This window comes from Enoplosus armatus, chromosome 2 (genome assembly GCF_043641665.1).
Source record: "Enoplosus armatus isolate fEnoArm2 chromosome 2, fEnoArm2.hap1, whole genome shotgun sequence".
Lineage (NCBI taxonomy): Eukaryota > Metazoa > Chordata > Actinopteri > Centrarchiformes > Enoplosidae > Enoplosus > Enoplosus armatus.
This window is the reverse complement of record NC_092181.1, coordinates 1,670,371-1,680,188: the sequence shown is the minus strand read 5'-3', so window position 1 is coordinate 1,680,188 and position 9,818 is coordinate 1,670,371. Positions and strand designations below refer to the sequence as shown.

At 43.6% G+C, this 9,818-nt stretch overlaps 2 protein-coding genes across 2 annotated transcripts; one reads left to right on the top strand and one right to left on the bottom strand.

Annotated features, from left to right (window-relative positions):
• Positions 1–1,009: 1,009 nt before the first annotated feature.
• Positions 1,010–4,030, top strand: LOC139302670 (E3 ubiquitin-protein ligase TRIM35-like). The gene is made up of 6 exons (XM_070926378.1): positions 1,010–1,207; positions 2,961–3,056; positions 3,149–3,385; positions 3,481–3,503; positions 3,593–3,711; positions 3,792–4,030. The coding sequence occupies exons 1-6, from the start codon at positions 1,010–1,012 to the stop codon at positions 4,028–4,030; spliced, it is 912 nt and encodes a 303-aa protein (XP_070782479.1).
• Positions 4,031–4,456: 426 nt separating this feature from the next.
• Positions 4,457–9,264, bottom strand: LOC139291974 (long-chain fatty acid transport protein 1-like). Its single transcript, XM_070914073.1, has 14 exons — positions 9,173–9,264; positions 8,914–9,091; positions 8,678–8,816; positions 8,338–8,593; positions 8,101–8,268; positions 7,428–7,497; positions 6,975–7,066; positions 6,527–6,636; positions 6,223–6,432; positions 6,010–6,136; positions 5,770–5,907; positions 5,125–5,289; positions 4,847–4,993; positions 4,457–4,755 (listed from the first exon to the last, which is right to left on the bottom strand). Exons 2-14 carry the CDS (start codon positions 9,081–9,083, stop codon positions 4,598–4,600), a joined length of 1,950 nt encoding a protein of 649 aa, XP_070770174.1. The 5' UTR covers positions 9,084–9,091; positions 9,173–9,264; the 3' UTR covers positions 4,457–4,597.
• Between the last annotated feature and the right edge of the window lie 554 nt (positions 9,265–9,818).

Genomic DNA, 9,818 nt, shown 5'->3' with positions numbered 1-9,818 from the left:
TAGATGTGAAACGTATGCAGGAATATTTGTAGACATTATTAATGACATGGCATCACAGTAACATCACTGTACACATCGAAGGTTGAGACGGTAACACTGTTAATAGTAACAAGACCATGTGAGTCAGTCCACAAAGCTACATGTTAACCCTGTACCACCTGACCGGTTGCAAGTTAGATTATGTCTTTCGTTTCACTTTAGAGCATGTGATTCAGTGAAATATGATTCGCCTGTCAAAGCTGATCTGCTCTACATGTCCTCTGGCTCAAAATGTTTAAGGCCGATGAAACTGGATCCATTCTACGTAACTCAGGCCTGGTGAACAGTACATGAAGTACTACTGTTTGCCTCCAAATTGACCAGCTTGCAGGCATTCTCACTTTTGCTGTTTCATTAAACCCTGAATCAGACGGGCTTGAACCTAGCAGAATGAACATGCAATCATTTAAAACTTGACACTACAAGTGAAACGAGTTTTAAAAATAAGAATCTGTGCACATTACACGTTGCACGTCACACAAGTAAATGACAAAATGCCTTCAGAACCCAATTACACCTTATTTTCGCTTGCAAAATATGCCATTCAATGGTAGAGCTGCAATGCCTTTATGAAGGGAAGAAGGTGAAGCAGTAAAAAAAAAAGCACAGGTATTTGGCCTTGGGATGTGAGAATATAGCATAAATCAAAGGGTCATGAAAGTCAAACTGACACTACAGGGTGATGTATGGCTGCATGTGGTGTGCACACATTGGCTAAGCTTCAAGTCTGAGAGGGAGTGTGTAAGCAGATCTACTGGATGTAACTTCAGTGCCTCTCATACTGCACACAGATACAGCATGAACGCCATGCAAGTGTACATGCAACACTGTTGTCAACACACACGAACGCACTGCTCCTCCCCCTTTTCTGTCACACTTTTCATCTGTTTCGTGCAAATTTGGCCGCTTCATTTCAACACACACCAAACTGGCTTTTAATCTGGAGGCTCCGACCGTCAGCAGCCCCTCCATGAGCTGCCAAGCAGAGGCAGAAGGCCTCGCCTCGCCTCCCTGGTCAGCTGACTCTCCAGAGCGGTGTGAGGAACATGAAGAGAGCCTGTCTATGTTCTGTTTGGATGACCTTGAGCCTTTGTGTAAACAATGTGCAGCTGTGAGCCATGCAGGACACAGGGTTTACCTCCTGACTGAGGCTGCAACTGACTGCAAGGTAGGAACCTGGGATATCTACGTCTCCAGAACATTTTAATTCCCCTGAATGCATCAATTCTCCAATTGACAATAGTTATTTGAGCCCATGAGAAAAGTATTATTATAAAGCTGTGGAAGAAAAGAAGTGTTTCTCACTTTATTCGCTCTTGATGGTGAAATTGGACGTGGAGGCAAACAAATGCGTAGTTTAAATGATACTGAATCAGAATAAATGGATTTTCCATCTTCAAATTACTGCTGCTCCTTAAATCTTCAATTGTGTTATACACTAATACACCTTACAATGCTTGTGCTTTACATTTTACATTACTGTGTTGCTATCTTTACTAAAAATCTGGCTTATGTCCCCTTAAAATGAAGAACTTCTTCATGAGACCCCCTATCGTATGTTTATTTGCGCATGAGTCATGAGCAGTCCAACCAAAATGATTTTTCATTTTTCATTAGAATATGTATAGAGGCCTCAACAACTAAAACTATCCAGTATTTTACATGACAAATGAAGTGTTAAAGGTGCTTGTTATTTTGGTGTATAGGAATAATGAGGCCTATGTTTTTGTTTCTTTCCTATCACATTCATCATCTTCTGAGATTTATCTCCCGATCGCTCGGGAACCACTGAAGTAAAAGACCCAAAATAGGCCTACTTATTCCTCCACTGAAAGCAATACTGCATCATGCTGAAGGATTGGATACAGAGCGCCTGGCAGGAATTCACTATTTTCCTCAAGGCCACTTCAGCAAGGCAGATGATTGCCAACAAGAGTGCTTGAATGCTGGTTTTCCAGTTAGAGCCGCGCCGCTGCCACAAAGTCAAAACCAAACAGAAACACAAAGACGTCAAATACCGAGCAGAGCTCTCAACAACACAGGCTCCACCGAGATTTGAACCCTATTTTCTGCTAAAGTGGGCCATCTCTTGACTGTTTCATACTTTTTCATTAACATGCTTCGTGCAACCACAGCAAGCAGATATTTAAACAGGCATTTTTTCATCTGTAAATATTCAAACAGATGCTGCCTTGTGTTAATCCAAGATTAGTTTGTATAGGCAGAATTTAGAGAGGCACCAGCTAGTAATTATTGCTATCATCATGTCACAAGTGCATGCTTAGATCTCCAAAGACATGACATTTGACTTACACCCACACACACACACACACATACTCATAAACATGCTGAGAATAATCTGAAGAGCTGGTGGGTTGATGTTTGATTTAGTCAGTGGTGAAAGAAGTATTCAGACCCTAACCCTAACCCTTACTTACTTAGCTAACTATCTAACTAACTATAGCTGTTAAATACAATAAAAAAGTATTGTATTTCCCTACAAGTTGTACTAAGTACAAGTACAGTACTTGAGTAAATATATTTAGTTACACTCCACCACTGCTACCTTGTAAATTGTACTATAGTACCAACAATATGTACTTATGTAAAGTATCAAAAAGTAGAAGCACTTGTTGTGCAGAATGGCCCCTGTCAGTGTTTTCCTTTTATCACATTATAGTTTACGTCTTCTAACTACTGTACACACTGTTGGGTCATTGTACCTTCTTACAAACTCAACATAGGTTTTGTGTGTAAAACCTTAACCTGCAAGGTGATTATTAACTGTAGCTGTCAAATAAGAGTACTTTAAACAAAGTAAAGTATATTACAGTAAAGTGCAGGACTTTGGCTACTCTGTGATAGCTCCGACAGATACTAATGGAGCGTCGTTTCAATGTCATTCTCCATTTGGCCACTAGGAGGAGCTCAGAGCATCACTAAATGGACTGAAGAGGAAGATGATTCAGTTTGAGAAAGTCACACAGAGCTGTGAACTTGCATCCAGACACAACCAGGTAGAACTGCGACTACAAAACTCTAAAAATCACTAAAAATCAATCAGCTCCTCTTCTTTCCTCACATTCCTTGCTTTTTCCATTCTCCCCAGGCAGAAGCCAAACTCACAGAGGAGCACGTGAAAAAGGAATTTGAGAGTCTTCACCGGTCTTTGAGAGAGGAAGAAGCAGCCAGGCTACTTGCTCTCAGGGAGAAAGAGGAGGAGAAGAAGAGAGAGGCGGAAGGACGGAGAGACAGAATGAATCAGGTGATAAAATCTCTGGAGGAGAAGATCCAGCTGATTGAAGAGGAGCTCGATGCAGGAGGAGATGGAGTTGAATTTTTAGAGGTAACAGCAACCAAATGTTACATAATCAGTCAATGAATGGAAATGGTTGTTTGTATTTAAAACAGAAACCATACAAACTCTTTCTTTTTTTATAGCACTACCAAGACACGATGAATAGGTATGTGACATTTCTGGGTATTTTTCCCACACAAGCACATATACATGCAACTGTATAACTGTCTGCATGTTCATATTTACTTACTGCAGTTCATGGACAGACAGCAGGGAGCCACAGAGGGTTTGCAGACCACTAATAGATGTGGCCAAACATGTGGGTAACCTTCAGTATGCTGTGTGGGAGAAGATGAAACACATTGCCCCGTACAGTCAGTATCTTTCTACTGCATACATGCACTTCCTGTTTCCGCCCTCCTTTAGTCCCTCTGATCCCTTTTGTATCTTCCAGCTCCAGTGACCCTGGACCCCAGGACAGCTGGCCAGTCTCTTAGGGTGTCTCGTGGGTTAAATAGTGTCCATATCACCCCTGGACCTTCACAGGGGCTGGAACAGAGTCTGGATGCTGCTGTCCCTTTCCCAGCTAACCCTGAACGTTTCCACCCTTATTCCTGCATCCTGGCAAGAGAGGGCTTTGACTCAGGAGTGCACTGTTGGGAAATTGAGGTATTTACACACTGTGTGTACTAGAGCAATGAGCCATAATAAGGCATCAACATGTTAGCATTGTCATTGAAAGCATGTTAGCATGCTGATGTTAGCATGTCTTGTCTAAAATACATTTATGAATTGATCAGATTGGATTTTGGTTGTAATGAGTGTGATGTAAATATATGTTTGCTGTGTGCTCATCAGTATTTAAAAGGCACTAGTACATCCTGAAATTGTACTTTAACCGAACAACAGAGGCTTATAACTTGAGTTTCACTTTAAATTAAAAGCTTAGTTTCAGCTCCATTTGTCTTGTTTTTTTCTTTTTCTTATTTCAGAGGATCTCCCTGTTGTCTTCTGTTCAAATGCCAGGCTTATCTTTTTTTACTAAAAGTACTGTACTGGATATGATTTAATACTGACACCATGTAAGATACTGTGCAATGTAAGAAACTGTGCATCAAATTAGGTAAAAAAAGTTTATTTAATTGCAAAAAACAGTGACACAATTCACGTCAGTATTTACAGGGATGTAGTTGTTAATAAATTTCAGGAAAAGGTATATAAACACTATTCTCTTCAACAGTCTGTATCTTCTCAGTCCTCTCATAGACACACTCGCCCCTCCATGATGGCACTATATAGTTCATCAGTAACAACCTCGTAACAGCCAGCACGACTGTTCAGAAAATACATCTGTTCACCCGAGTCTTGTGGCTTGTATCCTTCTTTCTGCAGTCGTGTCTTTTGGATTTTGAAGGTACCTGAGGACAAAAGTGGAAAATTAAGTTAATGTGTGCCGCTTTTTTTATGTATGTGTGTGTGTGTTCGCATGTCCTTGCATCGCTATCTCACCTGTAGTGTCAACGGACGGCACGAGTCGGAGGAAGACGGGGCGTGCGTAGGAAGGCAGGACTTTCTGCACAGCAATCAAGAAGGCATCGAGGTCAAACTGGCCTCCCGTGTGAGCTATTGCTGCCATACCGGCCTTCCCCTCCACACCTGCACGCAGACAGACAGGTGAGGTAATGAATAGAAGACCATATGATTTAACACCCACATTAAGCCCTCTTTTTTCTTTAATTCATGTGGCTTCGTATGTTTTTCTCCCGTCCAGACTGTCTCGTCTCTACCTGGTACAGAAACTCCATAGACGGCTACATCCGTGTGTCCCAGCAGGCGGCTGAGGACCCCCTCCACCTCTGTGGTGGAAACATTCTCCCCTCGCCAACGAAACGTGTCGCCGCTGCGGTCCCTGAAATACATGTAGCCATATTCATCCATCACCAGCACGTCACCTGAGAGACAGAGATAGAAAGACAGACAGAGACAGGGTTATCATCATCATCATCATCATCCCTGGAGGGGATTATAAGAGACTGTAGTGATGATGATTCACCAGTACACTTTTGACTTCGATGATGATGGTGAATCACTGTGCCGTCTGTTAGGCAAAACAGTATGAGATGCCTTTTGTAAATTTCCCAATAATGGGTTTATACAAACTGTGTAATGCCCTCAGTGCGTCTGTGGGTATTTGTATCTATTGCTATCTTCTGTGTTTCTGTTTTGTGTCTGTGAGGCAGCAAGTTCACTTCAAGGGTTAAATAAAGTGTATCATCTCTGTCATCGCAGACAGTGAATCACTAACATTCTCACTTAAGGGCTATTTAAAGTCTCCAATCCAGCCGTGTTATACTGTATGTCTTCAGATTGTGGAAGAAAACCCAGACAGTTATTATTCTGACTGTATTCTAAGGAGACGGGATGAAACATACCTGAGACATAAGCAGAGTCTCCCATCTTGAAGACATTGTGAGCTATTTTCTGATTGGTGGAATCCTGATCAGCGTAGCCGTCGAATCTCCTGAGCGGATCAGTGTGGTTGATGCGTCCCACTAACATGCCTGGCTCACCTGCAGAGACAGAAAGAGATGGAGGATGAGACTATGGATCATTTTGACACGTTTATAACATTGTACACGTGTGTGTGTGTGTGTGTGTGTGTGTGCTCTCACCAGGCAGACAGGGTATACAGAGTCCCTGTGAATCCCTGAGCAGCTGTCCGTCCTCCCCCTGCACCCTGACCAGTCTGATGGGGTAAAAGCTGGGCAGGATGCGACTGTTGAAGCCACACGCCCCCACCTGGACATATAAGACATGTACATGAGACAGGATACAGTTTGGAAAACCCTTCGCTCTACCTTGAAGTCATTTACAATAACACACACCTTTCCGTCTATGTTGATCAGGCTGCAGTTGCACTCGGTGGCGCCGTAAAATTCCCCGACTCGTTTGATTCTGAATCTCTGGACAAACTCCTCCCACACAGAAGGACGGAGGCCGTTGCCAACAGCAACACGCACCCGGTGATGTGCCTCAGATGAACGGGCCGGCTGGGCCAACAGGTAACGGCAAATCTCACCTATGTATAGAATTACCTGCACACAACAATACAACTTCAGTCAGTCAACAACTGGCCTGCAGCTGGACGCTCCTCAATGTCAGTTGACTTTGGTGTCAGTGTTTACTCACAGTGCAGTTGTGTTTGACACAATCATCCCAGAAGCGACTGGCCGAGAACTTCCTCCTCACTACAACAGTCAAACCAAAGAGCAAACACTGGCCGACACCCATGATGGTACCTGTAAACATTCATATTTTACACTCACAAAGAAAGACATAATGATAATTGCCAACTTATTCTGTTTTGCCCCTAAAGCTTAACAGACTCTGGTGAGATGTTTTTCAGTATTCTTGTCAGAGATATGACGAGACCCAGACGTTACCATTGATCTAAGTCAATGGAAGCAAAATACATCACAATAAGACAAATCAATCAGATATTATATACCAGGGACAGAAGGATACAGTACAAGAACTTGAAAACCAACTACTGGTATGGTTCATTCATAAAGGAATAGTTAAGCGTTTTAAAAAGACAGACTGATGGCTGAGAGACAGCAAATGCAGTGAGGCCTACCTGCAGAATGATACAGGGGAAGGCAGTTGTAGATGATGTCATCATGACAAAAGCCAAAGGAGTGGAAACCAAAGGCCGCGATGCGATAATACCTGACAACAAAGGTGGAATAAACTGACTGACATCCATCATCACAAGACATCAGCTCATCAAGAGACACTCACCAGAATAATTGAAGCACTTGTAACTGCAATGTGGGGTAGGGTGAGGGGTTAGGTTTTTCATAGGTTGGTAAATTTCCCTGAACTCAGAGCGTAAGACTTACTAACACAATGACAAATGAGACACAGGTTTGGAAAGTTGTCAGTGTCGGGTTGATGCAATTGGACACAGTTGTCCTGCAGCGATTCCCGAAAAGTTGCCACTGTGAGTGTCATTTAAAAATGCTTTTCCTCAAATTCCTCAAAGCTCCCTCCACAAACTGAACTGCGCACCACGACGGACAAAACTCACCGACTGTGCACCACTACAGCTGCCTTTGGCATTCCTGTTGTACCAGAAGTGTAGATGTAGAAAAGTCTGTCTGCATGGAGAGAGAAAAGAGAGGAGTTAGGAGTTATATTGTCTTTCACCTCCATGCTTTGTCTTTTATTTGTTTATTTGCCAGCGTTTCCTGTGTGTGGTATGCACCCGGACCCCCCCCCCCCCCAACATCATTCCTTAACATGTTTCAGTCTCTCCTTCCATATCCTCTGTATGTCTGACAGGCTGTGCAAGCAAAGACTTGAAAAGTGTTAACTTAGGAATGTCTCATGTGATGACAAAGGTAAAAACAACACAGATAAGCAAATCAATAAGACAAAAGTGAAAACACAAATATCATCAATCACCTAACAACGCGTGAAAGTGGAGTTTACAGTGAATTTTAAATGTATATTACATGAAAACAGAAATACCTTCCACAATGCACTGAAATGCTGTATGACATATAATATGTCTGAAGCGAGCTGATGATTTGTCTGACAGTGGTGTGCGCTATGGAGAGGATTAAATACCACGAGAAGACCAGAGAGAGTGAAATCTGGCAGCGAGCTGTTTACTCTGACAGGCAAAGACTTGCTGAGGAAAAGACAGTGTTGCAATCAAAACTTTGTGATGTGTAACGTAAGGACGTGATATGCCTCACCATTGAAGCCCTTGCTGAGTGCGTGGTGTGGCGGGTGTCTGGGCGAACGGTCCAGCAGGAAGTCCAGGCTCTGAACTTGGAGGCTGCGGAGCTTCTCTCCATCGTCCCGCTCACCGCTGCTGAACAAAACCATGTCTGACTGCAGAGAGCCGCTTACCTCTGACACCGCTGGGAGACAATCAAAAGTCAGAACAAGAATACACATTTTTGCATTAGTAGCACATATTATGTTCCTACCTTCTCTCATCTCTGTCCCAAACACCATAGCCCGAGCCCCAGACACGCTGACACAGTGCAGCAGTGAGTGCTGTCGGAGGTTGTGGTTGATGAGCGCGGCCTCTACACCGACCATAGCCAGACCCAGCCATAAAGCCGCCACTAAAGGCTGGCTTTCCATGTACAAGGCCACCACATCTCCCTCAGCCCATCCCTGCGCCAGCGCCCAGTGAGCCACAGCATGGCACCGCTCCTGCAGCTCCCTGAAACTCCAAACCTGGAATAAAATGAAAATGCAGTAAGTTTTGACAACTTAGGGCCTGTGATTCTGTGGTTACGCCACCTGTTGTTGAGTCCTCACCTCTCCTGTAGCCTCACAGATCAAAGCAGGTTTATCTGGGTGCCTTGTCACCATCTGGGCAAACAAGGCAGGGATGGTGCTTCTGTGTCGCAGATTACGGTACATGGAAAACCTCACTCGCAGGATAACAACCAGACACCTTTCAGATAGAGGAGTGGAAAAGAGAGGGATGAAAAAAGTTAAAAATAGGAATGGAGTAGGAAGCTTCAAATATGACATCGACCCCGACTACTTACATTAGGTCTCTTTTGATGGTGCGTAAAGCTACATGTATATACTTCCAGGAGCCCCTCCAGCCCACGCAGAGCCCCAGCCCTGCCAACAGGCTGCAGAGCCAGGGGAGGGAGAGCAGCCTTACAGCCCCAAACACACCGAGGCACACTATGACGCCGCTCATCAGATCCATGGTACTACCTGCCGGGTGCAGACAGTGACTTCATTGCGCAGAAAAACACCACAATACAAAGACATATATGTTGGTGGGAGGAAATTTACCTGTCCAAGAGCTTTAATCCTGCTCCCCCAAGAGGAAAAAAGAAGCAGCTCAGTTAGTCCAAAGAGGTTGCCAGTGAAGTCTTGAGTGGAGCAGCAGCACGTCCTGTAGCTGAGAGCCGAGCAGGTTACAGCTCATAGACTCCTGCGTCACCGCAGCACTGCGTGATTCACTGCGCCGCGAGGACAACATGTCACGCAGGCTCTGATTTATAAAACTGTAAATGGCTGATTTAATGGGGGAAAATGAATTGTTCATTTCTTGAGCAACAGCCGGATTGCCGCATTATCGCACATAGCTGGGGTGAATTAGCTAAAGTACAATGAAACAATACAAGTAGATGAACTTTCAAAGTTCAAAACAAGCAGTATTTATCAGCATTATCTGCAGAATGGCTCCTGTTATAATGACATGTAGTGGAGTAAAGCAGTTAAATGTTTTCCCTTCAACTGTGGAAGTATAAAGTATCAGAAAATGTAAATACAAAAATTACAAGTACCTCAAATTTGTACTTGGTCTGGTATGACCAGTAGCTGGCTAATGTTGGCTCAACTTTATAGATCTTTTGCTGTGTAATGGACATTACTGCGTCAGTTTGCTACCTTTATGACGTGTACTACATTTATCACACAGTAAATGTTACTTTAC

What these genes read in the sequence shown, in the direction of transcription:
- LOC139291974 (XM_070914073.1), bottom strand. Translation starts at nt 9,083, where the DNA reads ATGGATCTGATGAGCGGCGTCATAGTGTGCCTCGGTGTGTTTGGGGCT. An exon ending in TCTGTGAGGCTACAGGAGAG is followed by an intron (nt 8,594 to 8,677) that starts GTGAGGACTCAA and finishes ATTTTATTCCAG; the next exon opens with GTTTGGAGTTTCAGGGAGCT. An exon ending in GCCGTCCGTTGACACTACAG is followed by an intron (nt 4,756 to 4,846) that starts GTGAGATAGCGA and finishes TTTTGTCCTCAG; the next exon opens with GTACCTTCAAAATCCAAAAG.
- LOC139302670 (XM_070926378.1), top strand. Translation starts at nt 1,010, where the DNA reads ATGAGCTGCCAAGCAGAGGCAGAAGGCCTCGCCTCGCCTCCCTGGTCA. An exon ending in AGGCTGCAACTGACTGCAAG is followed by an intron (nt 1,208 to 2,960) that starts GTAGGAACCTGG and finishes TTTGGCCACTAG; the next exon opens with GAGGAGCTCAGAGCATCACT. An exon ending in TACCAAGACACGATGAATAG is followed by an intron (nt 3,504 to 3,592) that starts GTATGTGACATT and finishes TACTTACTGCAG; the next exon opens with TTCATGGACAGACAGCAGGG.